The sequence below is a fragment of the Sphaeramia orbicularis genome, chromosome 11, assembly GCF_902148855.1.
Source record: "Sphaeramia orbicularis chromosome 11, fSphaOr1.1, whole genome shotgun sequence".
Lineage (NCBI taxonomy): Eukaryota > Metazoa > Chordata > Actinopteri > Kurtiformes > Apogonidae > Sphaeramia > Sphaeramia orbicularis.
In genome coordinates this window covers 33,027,254-33,039,823 of record NC_043967.1, presented here as the reverse complement: position 1 = coordinate 33,039,823, position 12,570 = coordinate 33,027,254, and the positions used below count along the sequence as shown (strand labels likewise).

The window sequence follows — 12,570 nt, the reverse complement described above, 5'->3', positions numbered from 1 at the left end:
AATTGTTTGCAAAAAAATAACATTCATGTATGCCAATATTTCCATTTACAAACTATCCAAACAAAAAGGATGTGAATAACCTGAAAAAAAAAAGAAATTTGTTAAGAAATATAAGTGCAATTTTATTATCAATATTCTGCCTCGACTTATCATTTACGCATATGCATTACAGATCAGAGCTACAGAGTTATAAAACATTTAATAACAGGCAGAAAATTGTTAAAATTGCTCTTAATTTTCTTTAGACATTTCAGGTTGCTTATATTTGTTCAGGTTATTCACGTTTATTGTTAAAGGATAGTTTGTAATGTAAATATTTTCATAATTTAATGTTTTTTTGCTATAAATTAAAGAGAAAAAAATTGGTGTTATTATTTATAGGTTATTATGATATTATTTTTGAGTTTGACACCCTAGCTTGCACTTTACAAATTCATCCCGCAGGCCGGATTGGAACTTTTGGCGGGCCAGTTTTGGCCCCCGGGCCGCATGTTTGACACCTGTGATTTATGGACTTAAAGAAGCAACATAAAAGAATTTGTTGCTTTGATGCTTACTGTTACTACTATTAATTGTCTCCACTTGTGTGTGTGACATCTGTGAGTGTGGACGGCGGTGCTGAGGCTTTCTCTTCCAGGGTTCTATCTGTGTTTGTCAGTAAACTGCGTACACGTTGGTTTGTGTGGGTTGCAGAAAACCGACATGACAGGCGGCTGCGTATCTCTTTACGAAGGTCAGGCGGTGTTACACGCTCGGATATTGTGTGTGTGACAGCGTAGGTTTAGTGTGGGCTGATGTTGCCATGAGCTCAGCTTCCTGCGGAGGGTGCTGACAGCTCTGCTTCACTTCATCGTCGTGGTATCAGCCGTGTGGCACATGCACACCCCTCTGTGTGTTTCTCCTGCCGCCTCCACGTTCATCCACAGCCCAACGCCTCTGGAAAAAACAAACAAACACCAACACCAATAACAGATGTCACGGCCTCACATAACCTCCTGTCAGTTGGACTGCGGTGTTCTGTCAGTTCACTAGAAATGGTCAGGAGAAGTCTTCTGAAATCAGTGTACATCCCACTACATCCAGTTTCTGACTAAAATGAACTGGCAACCTTTTACTTAGATTTCATACTAAACTAGAAAAAAGCAGACCTCCACCAAGGCAGATCAGTCCCCCCCCCCATCACCACCAAAATGTAATCATTTGTTCGACATTGTATCAACATTTCCTGAAAATTTCATCAAAATCCTTCCATAACTTTTTCAGTTATCTTGCTAACAGACAGACAAACAAAAAATCCGCCCCTCCATCCCCTGTCCCCCCGATCACCACCAAAATGTAATCATTTGTTCCTTGTTCCAGTATCAACATTTCCTGAAAATTTCATCGAAATTCGTTGATAACTTTTGGAGTTATCTTGCCAACCAACCAACCAACCAAACAGCCAAACAACCAACCAACCAACCAACCACCCCACCAAGCAACCAACCACCCAACTACCCAACCCACCAACCAACCAAACAACCAACCCACCAAACAACCACCCAACCCACCAACCAACCAACCACCCAACCAACCAACCAAACAAACAAACAAACAAACAAACAAACAAACAAACCTGATGAAAACATAACCTCCTTGGCGAAGGTAAATATACATAACATAGAGTTATAGCGAACAGGTCTGAACCTCCTGAGACCCTGAGAAAGTGATAGTTTAGCTTTTTTACATTAAACAAATGTCTTGATTGGAAACTGCATAATGCAACAGTTTTTTTCAGATACATTTTTAAAATATTTTTTATTTATTTATAATGGAATGTCCTTTGCAACGGACAGCATGTTCTAAGTCAAACAGTGAAGCTTTTGTCCCCTACAGAGGACAAAGATGCGTTGCTGGGTCTCAGGAGGATAAATCTGATCATTTTACCTCAGATTTGTCATATTCAATATAAATATACAGCTTTGAACATAAATCTACCAGTGTCAGGTGATGATGAAAAGTGTTTTCTGTCTCGTCTTTTGTAGATGTCGGTGATTTCAGACTGCAGTTTCTTCTGAAGGTTATTATTTACAGCTATTTTACTGAATATAGTGACTGTCTCACTTTTCATCTTTTCATAAAGCAGCAGCCGAACTGGGTTGACCTTAGATATGTAGCTGATGCATGTATTTATGCTTTAGAAAGATGTCTTAAATAGTGTAATTTTTGTCAGTTTTACCTTTTTATTATTGTGTTTTGACATATAATTTACTGAATGTGCTTTGTTATTCATCAGACAAATTACAAACTATTGTAATATTTTAATTATTTCTCTGCTTTTATGATTTCACGGGTTGTTTTTTATTGAATTTCTACAGAGAAATCCCACCTACTCATGTCCTCAGACTTATTTACCCATAGATCTACTCACAGACACAACTCTTTACATAATCTGTGTTTTTTCTGTTTTGTATTTTATCCACATTGCAGCCAAAGTTAGAGATTGAGAGGTGGTTCCAGTTGAGAACCCCCTGTCAATTAAAATCATATTCATCTGAGCTTGTCACTTTATTTTATTTATGCTACCATATTTAGAAATCAGTTACATATTTCAAGTGATGATAGTAAACCCTCGCGGCAACAGTTTTTCCCCATTTTATTACTAAATTCTATAAAGTCAACAATGGCTTTGTACAGAATACTGAGATACATATCAGATCATTACTCTACACTGTAAAAAAAAAAAAAAATCCTGTTGTTTTTACAGAAAAAAAAAAAGGCAGCTGTGATTACCAGAACAACACTGTAAAAAACACATCACACCGTAAACATATACACAGAGTAACATGTAGATGTAACTTTTTTTAAACATGTATATTTAAATGGACTTCATTTATATAGTGCATTTTATATACCTTCATGGTGCCCAAAGCGCTTTACCAGGTCCTACTGGGAGCAATTTATGGTTTCAGTGTCTTGCAAGGATGCTTTGACATTTTTATTTTATTTTATTACCTCCACCAAGGAACGGTGGAGGTTATGTTTTCATCAGGGTTTGTCTGTCTGTCTGTTTGTCTGTTAGCAAGATAACTCAAAAAGTTATGGACAGATTTAGATGAAATTTTCAGGAAATGTTGATACTGGCACAAGGAACAAATGATTATATTTTGGTAGTGATTGGGGGTGGGGGGGTGGGGGGTGATCTGCTTTGGTGGAGGTCTGTGCTCTCCGAGTGCTTTTCTAGTTTAACCTTTATTAACCCAGGCAAGCAATTAAGAACAGATTCTTATTTACACATGTGGCTTGATCAAACATGACGACCCGCTCTACCAACTGATCCATAGCCAGCCGTTAATGTACGTGTTTAAAATGTTAACCCTCTGGTATCTGGGTGCTCCTTTTATGCACACTTTGCACTTTGTTTTAAAAAACTTCATATTATTTTTCACAATTTAAATAAGGTTAGAATTCAAAAGTTGTTCATTTTTGCATGATCTTTAAAATTCTGGCCACCAACTAAAATCTGCACATTGTAAACAAAAGAAAATTACCAGACTAGCATCTGTCTCCCAAGTGTGCCTAAAACGCACTATTTCTTCCATTTGATATGTATGATTAGGGCTGACCTTGATTTACAAAAATAAAATCAAATTAGAGCAGAAAAATAAATCAATATATAATATTTAATAGTTTGATTTATAGGTGTGCATTTTTCGTACACTTGGTGACAGATGCTAGTATTTTTGAACATTTGACCTAACGCCAAAAATAATAATGCAAATGAACCAGTGTTGGAGTTAATCATAGACATATGCCAGGCTGCAAAAATCAAATAATATGTGATCCACTTTTTATGTAGTATACTGAAAAAAAATTCTTTTTTGTGTTTTTTGCATCCAAAAAAAATGGTTTGTTTACATTACAAACACAGCATTTAAAGGGTTAAAAATGTGACAGTTATTCAGTGTTTGATATTTTTATTTACGGCTCAAGTTGATGAAATAGAAAAAAGTGTAAAAGAACTAAAAACAAACTGTGTGAAAATTTTTTTGACATTATTCCACAAGTGTGCGAAAAAGCCACACTTGGTGTTTAGTAAGGGCCTTGCTGGACGGGATACCGGAGGGTTAAATTGTTAAATTTTTACTTTTTTTTTTTTCTTTTTTTTTTTTTAAAGCAAATAGGCTGTTATTTCAATGTTATTATCTTGCAGTTTAAATGGCACGGCATTGTTTTTCAATTTACAGTTCGATTTTCTCAAAGAAATAGAAATACTTAATTTCGACATACAAATCTGGTTTTGTTAACATTTGTTAACAAAAAACATGAAAAGATAAATAACTGCATTTTACACCAATTATTAACATGTATTGATAGGATTAGCGGTTCAGAAGTTATTAAATATTTTAGATCAGTAGACGGTTTTGGTCGTCGGTGGCTGTTTGGGTCTTTATGGGTTGATATATTATTTTTTTGACTTTGAAAACATGAATAAAATGAATGAAATTATTTGTTCATTACTAGTTATAGTTTTAGTAGCTTTTTTGAATTAACTGTACACACCCTGAATTACACTATTTTAATACATTGCATCCAATGGAAAGATACTGGACACCACTAGAAACTTGTCCTTCACTTCTTCTCCTGTAGGGGGCGCTGACTGTCACTTGTGCCCAGCATGGAGTGCAGGTGAAGTATGTAATGTGTTGTGTAACAGTCTACTCTGCATACACACACACAGACACACACACAGTCTGGAGCAGTGGGAGGGGCCCCGGCCACATCATGATGTCAGCCGTGGGGGGGGGTATAAGTAGACGTCCTGTCCGAGACATGAACACAAAGCACCTGTTGCTCCGCAGCTTGAACACACAGGACTTTAAAGACTGTTGAGGAGTTTGTGAACACACTGCTGCTGCTGTTTGGACTTCAAAAACCAGAGGATGAACATGGCTTCTGTCAAGACACTCCTTCTACTCTTCATCATCAGTGTGGCTCTGCATGAAAGTGAGTATTATTTCATTTATTTTTAAAAAATTTTATGTGATTTTCTGCTGATTTTCTTTTTTTTTTTTTTTGTGGTCTCTTCATTCATTAGAGATGGATTTTAAGCACAGTCAAATAATGCAAAAGCAGTAAAAAACAGTTTTATAGCTGTATTTATTATTTGATGCTGCTGAACTGGGCCTCCTGCCAGTTAACAAATACACTTCAGACTCCTGGAATGTTTTTCTTTGATAAATTACCCACCTTCTCTTGTGAACTAATCACATTTGTATGACTGCAGAATTATCAATACAACCACATGCACACAATTGTTTAACTTGGATCAAGTTTCCCTGACAGATACACTTATCAAGATCACATTTGTCGTAGTGCACCAGTGGGTGTGAGCCCGCCAAGTGGATTTGTTTGTATTTAATCACTTAATGTGCACAGTCACCCTGCAGAGCATTAGTTGGCACTTTTTAATCGTGGATTCTTTTGTGTTTTTCTAGGTTGCGGATTCCCCTTATCGGAGCAGGGGGAGCTGCCCGTCCAGGCTCGGCATCCACCTAGAGTCAGGACCAAACGCTGCTCCTGTAACAGCTGGGATGATAAGGAATGCATTTACTTCTGCCACCTAGATATTATCTGGGTCAACACACCAAGGTGAGGCTTCGGAGATACTACCAGAGGTTTACATTAGGGGTTGGAGTGGGAGATTGGACCCCAAACCTAAGTCTAGTGACGCTAAGTAAAACCCTGTAACACAAACTCTAATTCAGGGGTCAAATTTAGCCCAATTTGATCTTGCGTGGGTCAGACCAGTAAAATAATAGCATCATAACCTATAAATAATAACTCAAATTTCTGCCTTTGTTTTCTTGAAAAAAAGTTAAACTGCAATTTTAATAAAATTATGCCCCGGCTTCTCATTGGTGGATCTATAAAGGCACAAAACATTTAGTAACAAGCAGAATATTGTTAAAATTGCACTTATTTTTCTGAATGAATTTCAGGTTGTACATGGTTGTTTTGATTATACAAATTTATTTCTGACAGGATTAGGAGTGTGTATTGGTAAGAATCTGGCAAAATGATGCAAATCACAATACGAGGATTACAATACGATATATCATGATACTGTTAAAAAGGTAATTTTTAGTTTGTTTCTTTTTTTAAATGATTATTTCCTTAAATAACTGAATTACACCAAAAATCTGCACTAATACTAAACACATTTTTATTTGATCAGAACAGGATCTAATACTATATCACAAAATCTTCCACTGTTAAAACTTAAATTAAGTGTTACAGACATTACAGTTTCAGATCCTGTTCAAATGTTCATACTCTATTAGTTCAGAACTAACATCATAACATTATTTTTGTGCAATCCCAACAAAGGAACTAACATTATTTACTAAAACAGTGTTAAATAATAATAAATAAAATGAAAACAAAAAAGAAAAATTAGCTTCCACAATATGTGCATTTGAATAAATATCTAAAAATATCAATACAGTACTTTTTAATATCGATACAGTATTGTGAAATGAAATATCACAATATATTGCAGAACCGATATTTTCTTCCACCCCCAGACAGGATAGTTTGTAAATGAAAATATTATGTAATTTTACTTTTCCCACACTAACACAAAAAGAAAAAATTGGAGTTGTCATTATTTATCCTTCAATTTCTTTATGAAACTTTTCATGCATAATTAAAAAAAAACCACAAAATCACAGACAAGAGCTTACGACAGGAATGTTCAAGGATCAATAACACCGTAAAGCTATTAAAATAAAATAACACACAGAAAAAACATACACACACAAAAAAAACATATAAAACAGCACAAAACATAATATATGTATTTCAAGCTGCTAGTGAAGCGGTATTGGGTTGTTAACACAGGATTGGAAAAAAAAAGAAAATCAGTCAGAGTTTACAGGGAAGTCCAGCTTCTGAACATATTCAAAAAAAGGGTGTCATATTTTAGAAAATTATTGTTGTGAGCCCCTCAACAAGTGTCTGATTTTTTCCAAATTGGCAAAATAAAGTACATCCCTGACCCAATGAGAGTTGTCATATTTATAGGTTATTTTGACAGTATTTTACAGGTCTGACCCACCTCAGATCAAATTGTGCTTTTAATTATGTGGCCCCTGAACTAAAATGACTTTGACACCCCTGACATTCACAAATTCATCCTGTAGGGACTTTGGTGACCCAGTTTTGGTGACCCCCCTGCTCTAACCTTAACCCTGCCTCCAGTAAACCTACCTCTACCATCATGCCACACATTTACCAGAACCATCCTAACACCTTTCGTTTTCCTTTACAGTAAACTTCTTCCGTACGGCCTTGGAAGTCCCCTTTCTCGCCGGCGCCGCCGTTCAGCAGACCGCTGCGAATGCACCAACCCAGCCGATAAAACCTGCTCCGGCTTTTGCCATAAAAGGTGAGCGCTCTTCTTCCTCGATCGTCCCTGTTTTCCGCTTACGTAGACCCACAGCGAACCAAGGCCTACCATCACATACCCTCCTGCGATGGTATGAAGGTCTGTCATTCCATTGTCAGTCATGTGTGCAGTTCAAGTACATGAGGATGAATCAGAGAAAACGTAATGATTAAACCTGCGATAACATCACAACCACATGAGGGTAACAGTCATAGCACAGATAATGGCCTGCATTTCTAAGAAGGTGTTCAAAAGATGGTTTATTAAACAGCCTGGCTTCTATTTTAGGAAGTTCACCTTTTTCTTATACTAGTTTTGTGGCGTCTTTGTGGCCATAAAACCACCAGCATAGACTAAAAGCTGTCTAGATGTTATCTAGGCGGTGCCTTCACCCTGGATCCCTGCCCATAAGGCATCCAAAAATATATTAGTTTTGAGTTCTAAGGAAATTGCTTTGATGACCCTGATCTGTTCTTGCTTCAAGTAATACACTACAACAAGACAAAATCTTTAATCGGGTGAGTCAGTGTTTTAATGCTGTTTATCTGCCCACAGCTCAGACCATCCAAGAGGTGATGTCATGGATTCATCTACAAACGCCTCAGACAAAAACAACAACAAACTGCTGGAATCCCTCAGGTAAATGAGGAGAGTCTTTGAATAATATCCAAGATTTCATTTGCACACAAATTGCATTTTATCTGCTCATACTGTGTTTTACATTTCTTTTCTATATATAATGTACATAGTCTTGATATACATACTCTTTAGTGTTTTTATTTTTTATTTTTTTATCTAGCCAAGAACTACCTCTAAAGCCCTATTCAGACTGGATTAGTTTTACATAGGTACGTGGGGTAAAGTAATAATTGCCAGAGATTTTAGTCCCGTCCAAACACCCTACGTCAGTAACAGTGGCGGCTGCTCGTCTTTCAGAGAGGGGAAGCTCATTGTCGGCTTGCATAAAAAAAAAAATTGTCAAGTTATTTAAACATAAATTCGGCCCTCCGTTCCTTTTTAAGAAAACGGTCAGTGACCTTATTGTACCAAGTAAACAACAAAACACTGAAATTATGTTAAATTGAAACAAGGAAGTACAATGAGTGTGTTTTATTTACAGTGCAAGAAATGAACAAGTAATTTCATTGTGGTTTCTCTCTTGATTTCACAAGAAAAATGTGTCACGGTATTAAACTGAACTCTGTCAGTGAAGGAGTAGATCTCAAAATAGCTGTCAATCAAACAGGATTCAGCCTTTCGACTGATCCTCCAATCAGCACGTGGAAGCCTGGCGTCCAGCCCAGCCGAGCTTCGCCCACAGCTCCATTCACCTGGGGGTGGGACAACATTGTGGCATTTATCCAATTACCGTCCAGTTTTGAGGCAATGACAAAAACTGTTCCACTCAGTCCCATTGAAGTGCATGGACGCTGAGCGTCTACGGACAAATGCACTGAGCAGAGATCGAATGAGAAAACAGCGCAACAGGAATGTATGAGAAGTGAACAACATCGAGTCTGTTGGTTTGTGATAAAGCTGATTCTGAACGAACTCGTCTGTGAGATGAACGTGTTCTAACACATTTGTAGTCAATGAAATGTCAACACAACCGAACATATTTAACCATTTAATTTTTGTAATTTTAGGGGAAGTCAACCTTCCCTTGCAGTCTATGAGAAATTGCCTCTAGGCAGTAATCATTAGCTCACAACGTCAGTGAAGATTACCACGACTTTTATCCTCTGTAAAAGGGTCAGAAAAATTGATCCCAGGTAATACTAACCCCGTGCGAATAGACCTGTAGTTCATACGTGTGTAGATATTCCGTCATATCCTTACAAGGGGTTTTCAAGCATGGAGGCTCTTGACGAAGCACTCAGTTTTCCAGTAGGCAAGTGCGTGTGAAACCTCATGTACTGTCGGAATTGGCGTACGACAAACCGTACGTCATACGCACATGACGACTTGATTTACCCCTCCCACTTGTGATAGTTTTGCTGATATTTCTCATCCCGTGCAAATTGGCCATTAATATTACCGACATCCTGTGGTAAAGTGGCATTACCCCACGTGCCCATGTAACTAATCCACTCCAAATAGTGCTTAAGGAAAATTTCATTACGTGCACATGACATTCTTGAATCTTGAGACATGGTTGTTTTTGTGACATATGATACTAATTCTTACCTGTTTTATGTTCCTTACAGATCTGTGATCAAATCCAACACGGCGCTCGCAGAACAGACGCAGTCATCAAAGATCACAGTGGGACGACTGAAGACAAGAAGGTAGACGACGAGAGGAAAACTCAAAGCAGCTCAACCTTCACGGGCTCAGCATCCATGGACAAGAGGTTTCCTAAAAACAGACTCTTCCAGTTGGACCTGTGAGCCAACGCTGAGGTTTAGAAACAAGTGACTGGAAAAGGTGGTGAAGCTCCAGACGTCTGGTACTTCATCGACGCAAGAAGCCCAACAATGACGAGGGGGCAACGACGAGAGGGGGAGATAGGAATATTTTCTTGAACAGTCGGTGAATGTTTGTTGAACTTCTGAACACACCAAGGAAGGACCCCTCAAAGACAAAGAAACGAACAGTGACGACCGAAATAGTCGGCGACCTCATCAAGACGTTATCTGTGACGTCTTCGGATCAGATGTATAGATGGTTCTAGATCCACAGCTTTAGCCCACTGAGGATAATGGGATCGATCCCTTCTGTAGAGACTCTATTCAGATGGGAAATGTTCGTCTGTGCTTCGTTCAATAACTCTTCTGTCTTAGTCGACCTTTCTTTGGTTGAATATTCCTCTGTATCAGAGCTGGAATCTGCTGCTCTGCTTAATATTTAGGCCGGGGGTGTCAATTTATTTTAGTTAAAGGGGGGCCACATACAGACTAATCTAATCCCAAACATAATAATAGTAAAATAACCTATAAATAATGACAACTCCAAATATTTGTCTTGCAAAATTACACGATGAACATGCTTGTAATCGCAAACTATCCCCTGAACAACCACGAAAAACCTAAAATTTCTTAAGAACAGTTTACGTTACATCTCACAGATCACAGTGGATCTACAAAGGCACAAAACATTTAGAAACAGGCACGATATAGTTAAAATTAACCTAATTTTTCTTGAGTAATTTCAAGTTTTTTGTGAAAGTATGTAAAGTATGTAAATGTAAGTATTACCATAATGTAAATTTGCTTTTGCAGTTTTTCACAGTTAAACAAAGAGAAAAATGTAGCGTTGTCAATATTTATAGTTTTTTTTATTTTTTATTTTATTTTAACAAATTGGGTTGTATGTGGCCCCAGAACACCCTAGACCAGGGGTGTCAAACATGCGGCCCGGGGGCCAAAACTGGCCCGCCAAAGGTTCCAGTCCGGCCCATAGGATGAATTTGCAAAGTGCAAAAATTACACTTAAGATATTCACAATCAAGGAACTCGTTTTAGTTCAGGTTCCACATACAGAACAATGTGATCTCAACTAAAATAATAGCATAATAACCTATAAGTAATGACTCCAAATTTTCTTAGTTTAGTGTGAAAAATACAATATGACATTACACCTCTAAATAATGACAACTCCAAATTTTTCTCTTTGTTTTAGTGTAAAAAGTTACATTAAATTATGAAAATATTAACATTTACAAACAATCCTGAATGTGAAAAACCTGAAACCTGAAAAAGTGAAAATTTAACATTATTCTTCCTGTTATTAAATATTTTGCGCCTTTGTAGATCCAATCCATAATATGCACGTATAAGTGGTAAGTTGAGGTGTAATATTGTTAAAATTGCACTTATTTTTCTCAAGAAATTTCCGTTTTTTCAGGTTACTCACATCATTTTTGTTTGGATAGTTTGTAAATGTACATATTTTCATAATTTTATTTTGATTGCACTAAAACAAAGAGAAAAATATGGAGTCGTCATTATTTACAGGTTATTATGCTTTTGTTTAACTGGTCCGGCCCACTGAAGATCAATTAGGCTTAATGTGGGGCCCCTGAACTAAAATGAGTTTGACAGCCCTGCCCTTGACAGTCATATATTTTACTGTTATAATATCTTCAGGGTCATTTTTGCACAAATTCAACCCTTGGCCGGATTGAACCCTTATTTTGGCGTGTTTAAACCTCTTATTTTTCGGGCAGTACTTGAAAACGGCAGCTTGTTCAGTCTTGGCTCAGATCACCTCAGTGGGATGAAGGCCAGCTCTTTAGGAATTAACAAACAAATCGCTCATGTCCATTCGTACAAGGTCCTTTTGTGGGGTTTTCGGCGCAGACACATGCATGTGCAGCGTCCACCACCGCCGCCGTCACAGCTCCAGTCCACCTATTGTGTTTGCTCAATTGTTTATTGCCCAGCTCTTGTTTAATGTTTTGATTGACGATAAGCCAGAAGGTTTCAGTGACTTACAGCCTGCCAAAATACACAACAATTGTTTCAGTCTCTGGACAAATGTTCCATTAATTCCTCAGTAATTAGCCACTGGGAAATTATGACTGTTGACTTATGTTACACACTTGTAAAAGCTATTTATCAGGACCTTGAATTCATTCATTCCATCTGCCCTGAGTGACTGTAGTAAACAGGAAATGGAACTACAGACCTCCATTCATCTCATTTTTCCCAGAGGTTTCCATGATGGATAGTTTACCAGCTTCCATGTTTACCACTGAATGCTGAATGATCGCAACAATTGTAAATACAACCACTTATTTATTCTCTAACTTATTAAAGATGGTATTTATATTTGTATGAATGGGGCACTGAATTGTGAACAAGGAAATAAAAGCTTCAAAAAAACATTCACTTTCTGATTTACAGTCTTATTTCTTCACCACTCACTGTCACTGACTCACATTTTAACAAAAACTTTAAAAACTTATTACCCAGCCCCCTGAAGGGGAGGAGAGGGGTGTTGTTTTTGGTTTGGTTTGTTTGTTGGTTAACACTTTCGCAGCAAAACTATAGGTTGAATTTATGCCAAATTGGGTTTATAGATTGCCAGTGACCCAGAATAGATGTGGTTACATTTTGGTAAAAGTAGGTCAAAGTTAAATTTTTTAAAGAATTTTTAAAATCTTTTTTTTTTCTCCATTTACTTATAATGTGCAAAAT

The 12,570-nt window shown here is 37.3% G+C and overlaps 1 protein-coding gene across 1 annotated transcript; it reads left to right on the top strand.

Moving 5' to 3' along the window:
• The first annotated feature begins 4,820 nt into the window (after positions 1 to 4,820).
• On the top strand, positions 4,821 to 10,692 carry edn2 (endothelin 2). The gene is made up of 5 exons (XM_030147083.1): positions 4,821 to 4,986; positions 5,478 to 5,631; positions 7,313 to 7,429; positions 7,985 to 8,068; positions 9,637 to 10,692. Exons 1-5 carry the CDS (start codon positions 4,923 to 4,925, stop codon positions 9,719 to 9,721), a joined length of 504 nt encoding a protein of 167 aa, XP_030002943.1. The 5' UTR covers positions 4,821 to 4,922; the 3' UTR covers positions 9,722 to 10,692.
• Positions 10,693 to 12,570: the final 1,878 nt, after the last annotated feature.

Excerpts from the sequence above, each read along its gene's own strand:
- edn2 (XM_030147083.1), top strand. The coding sequence starts at position 4,923 with ATGAACATGGCTTCTGTCAAGACACTCCTTCTACTCTTCATCATCAGT. Across the intron at positions 4,987-5,477 it reads CAGTGTGGCTCTGCATGAAA|GTTGCGGATTCCCCTTATCG; the intron begins GTGAGTATTATT and ends GTGTTTTTCTAG. Across the intron at positions 5,632-7,312 it reads ATCTGGGTCAACACACCAAG|TAAACTTCTTCCGTACGGCC; the intron begins GTGAGGCTTCGG and ends TTTCCTTTACAG.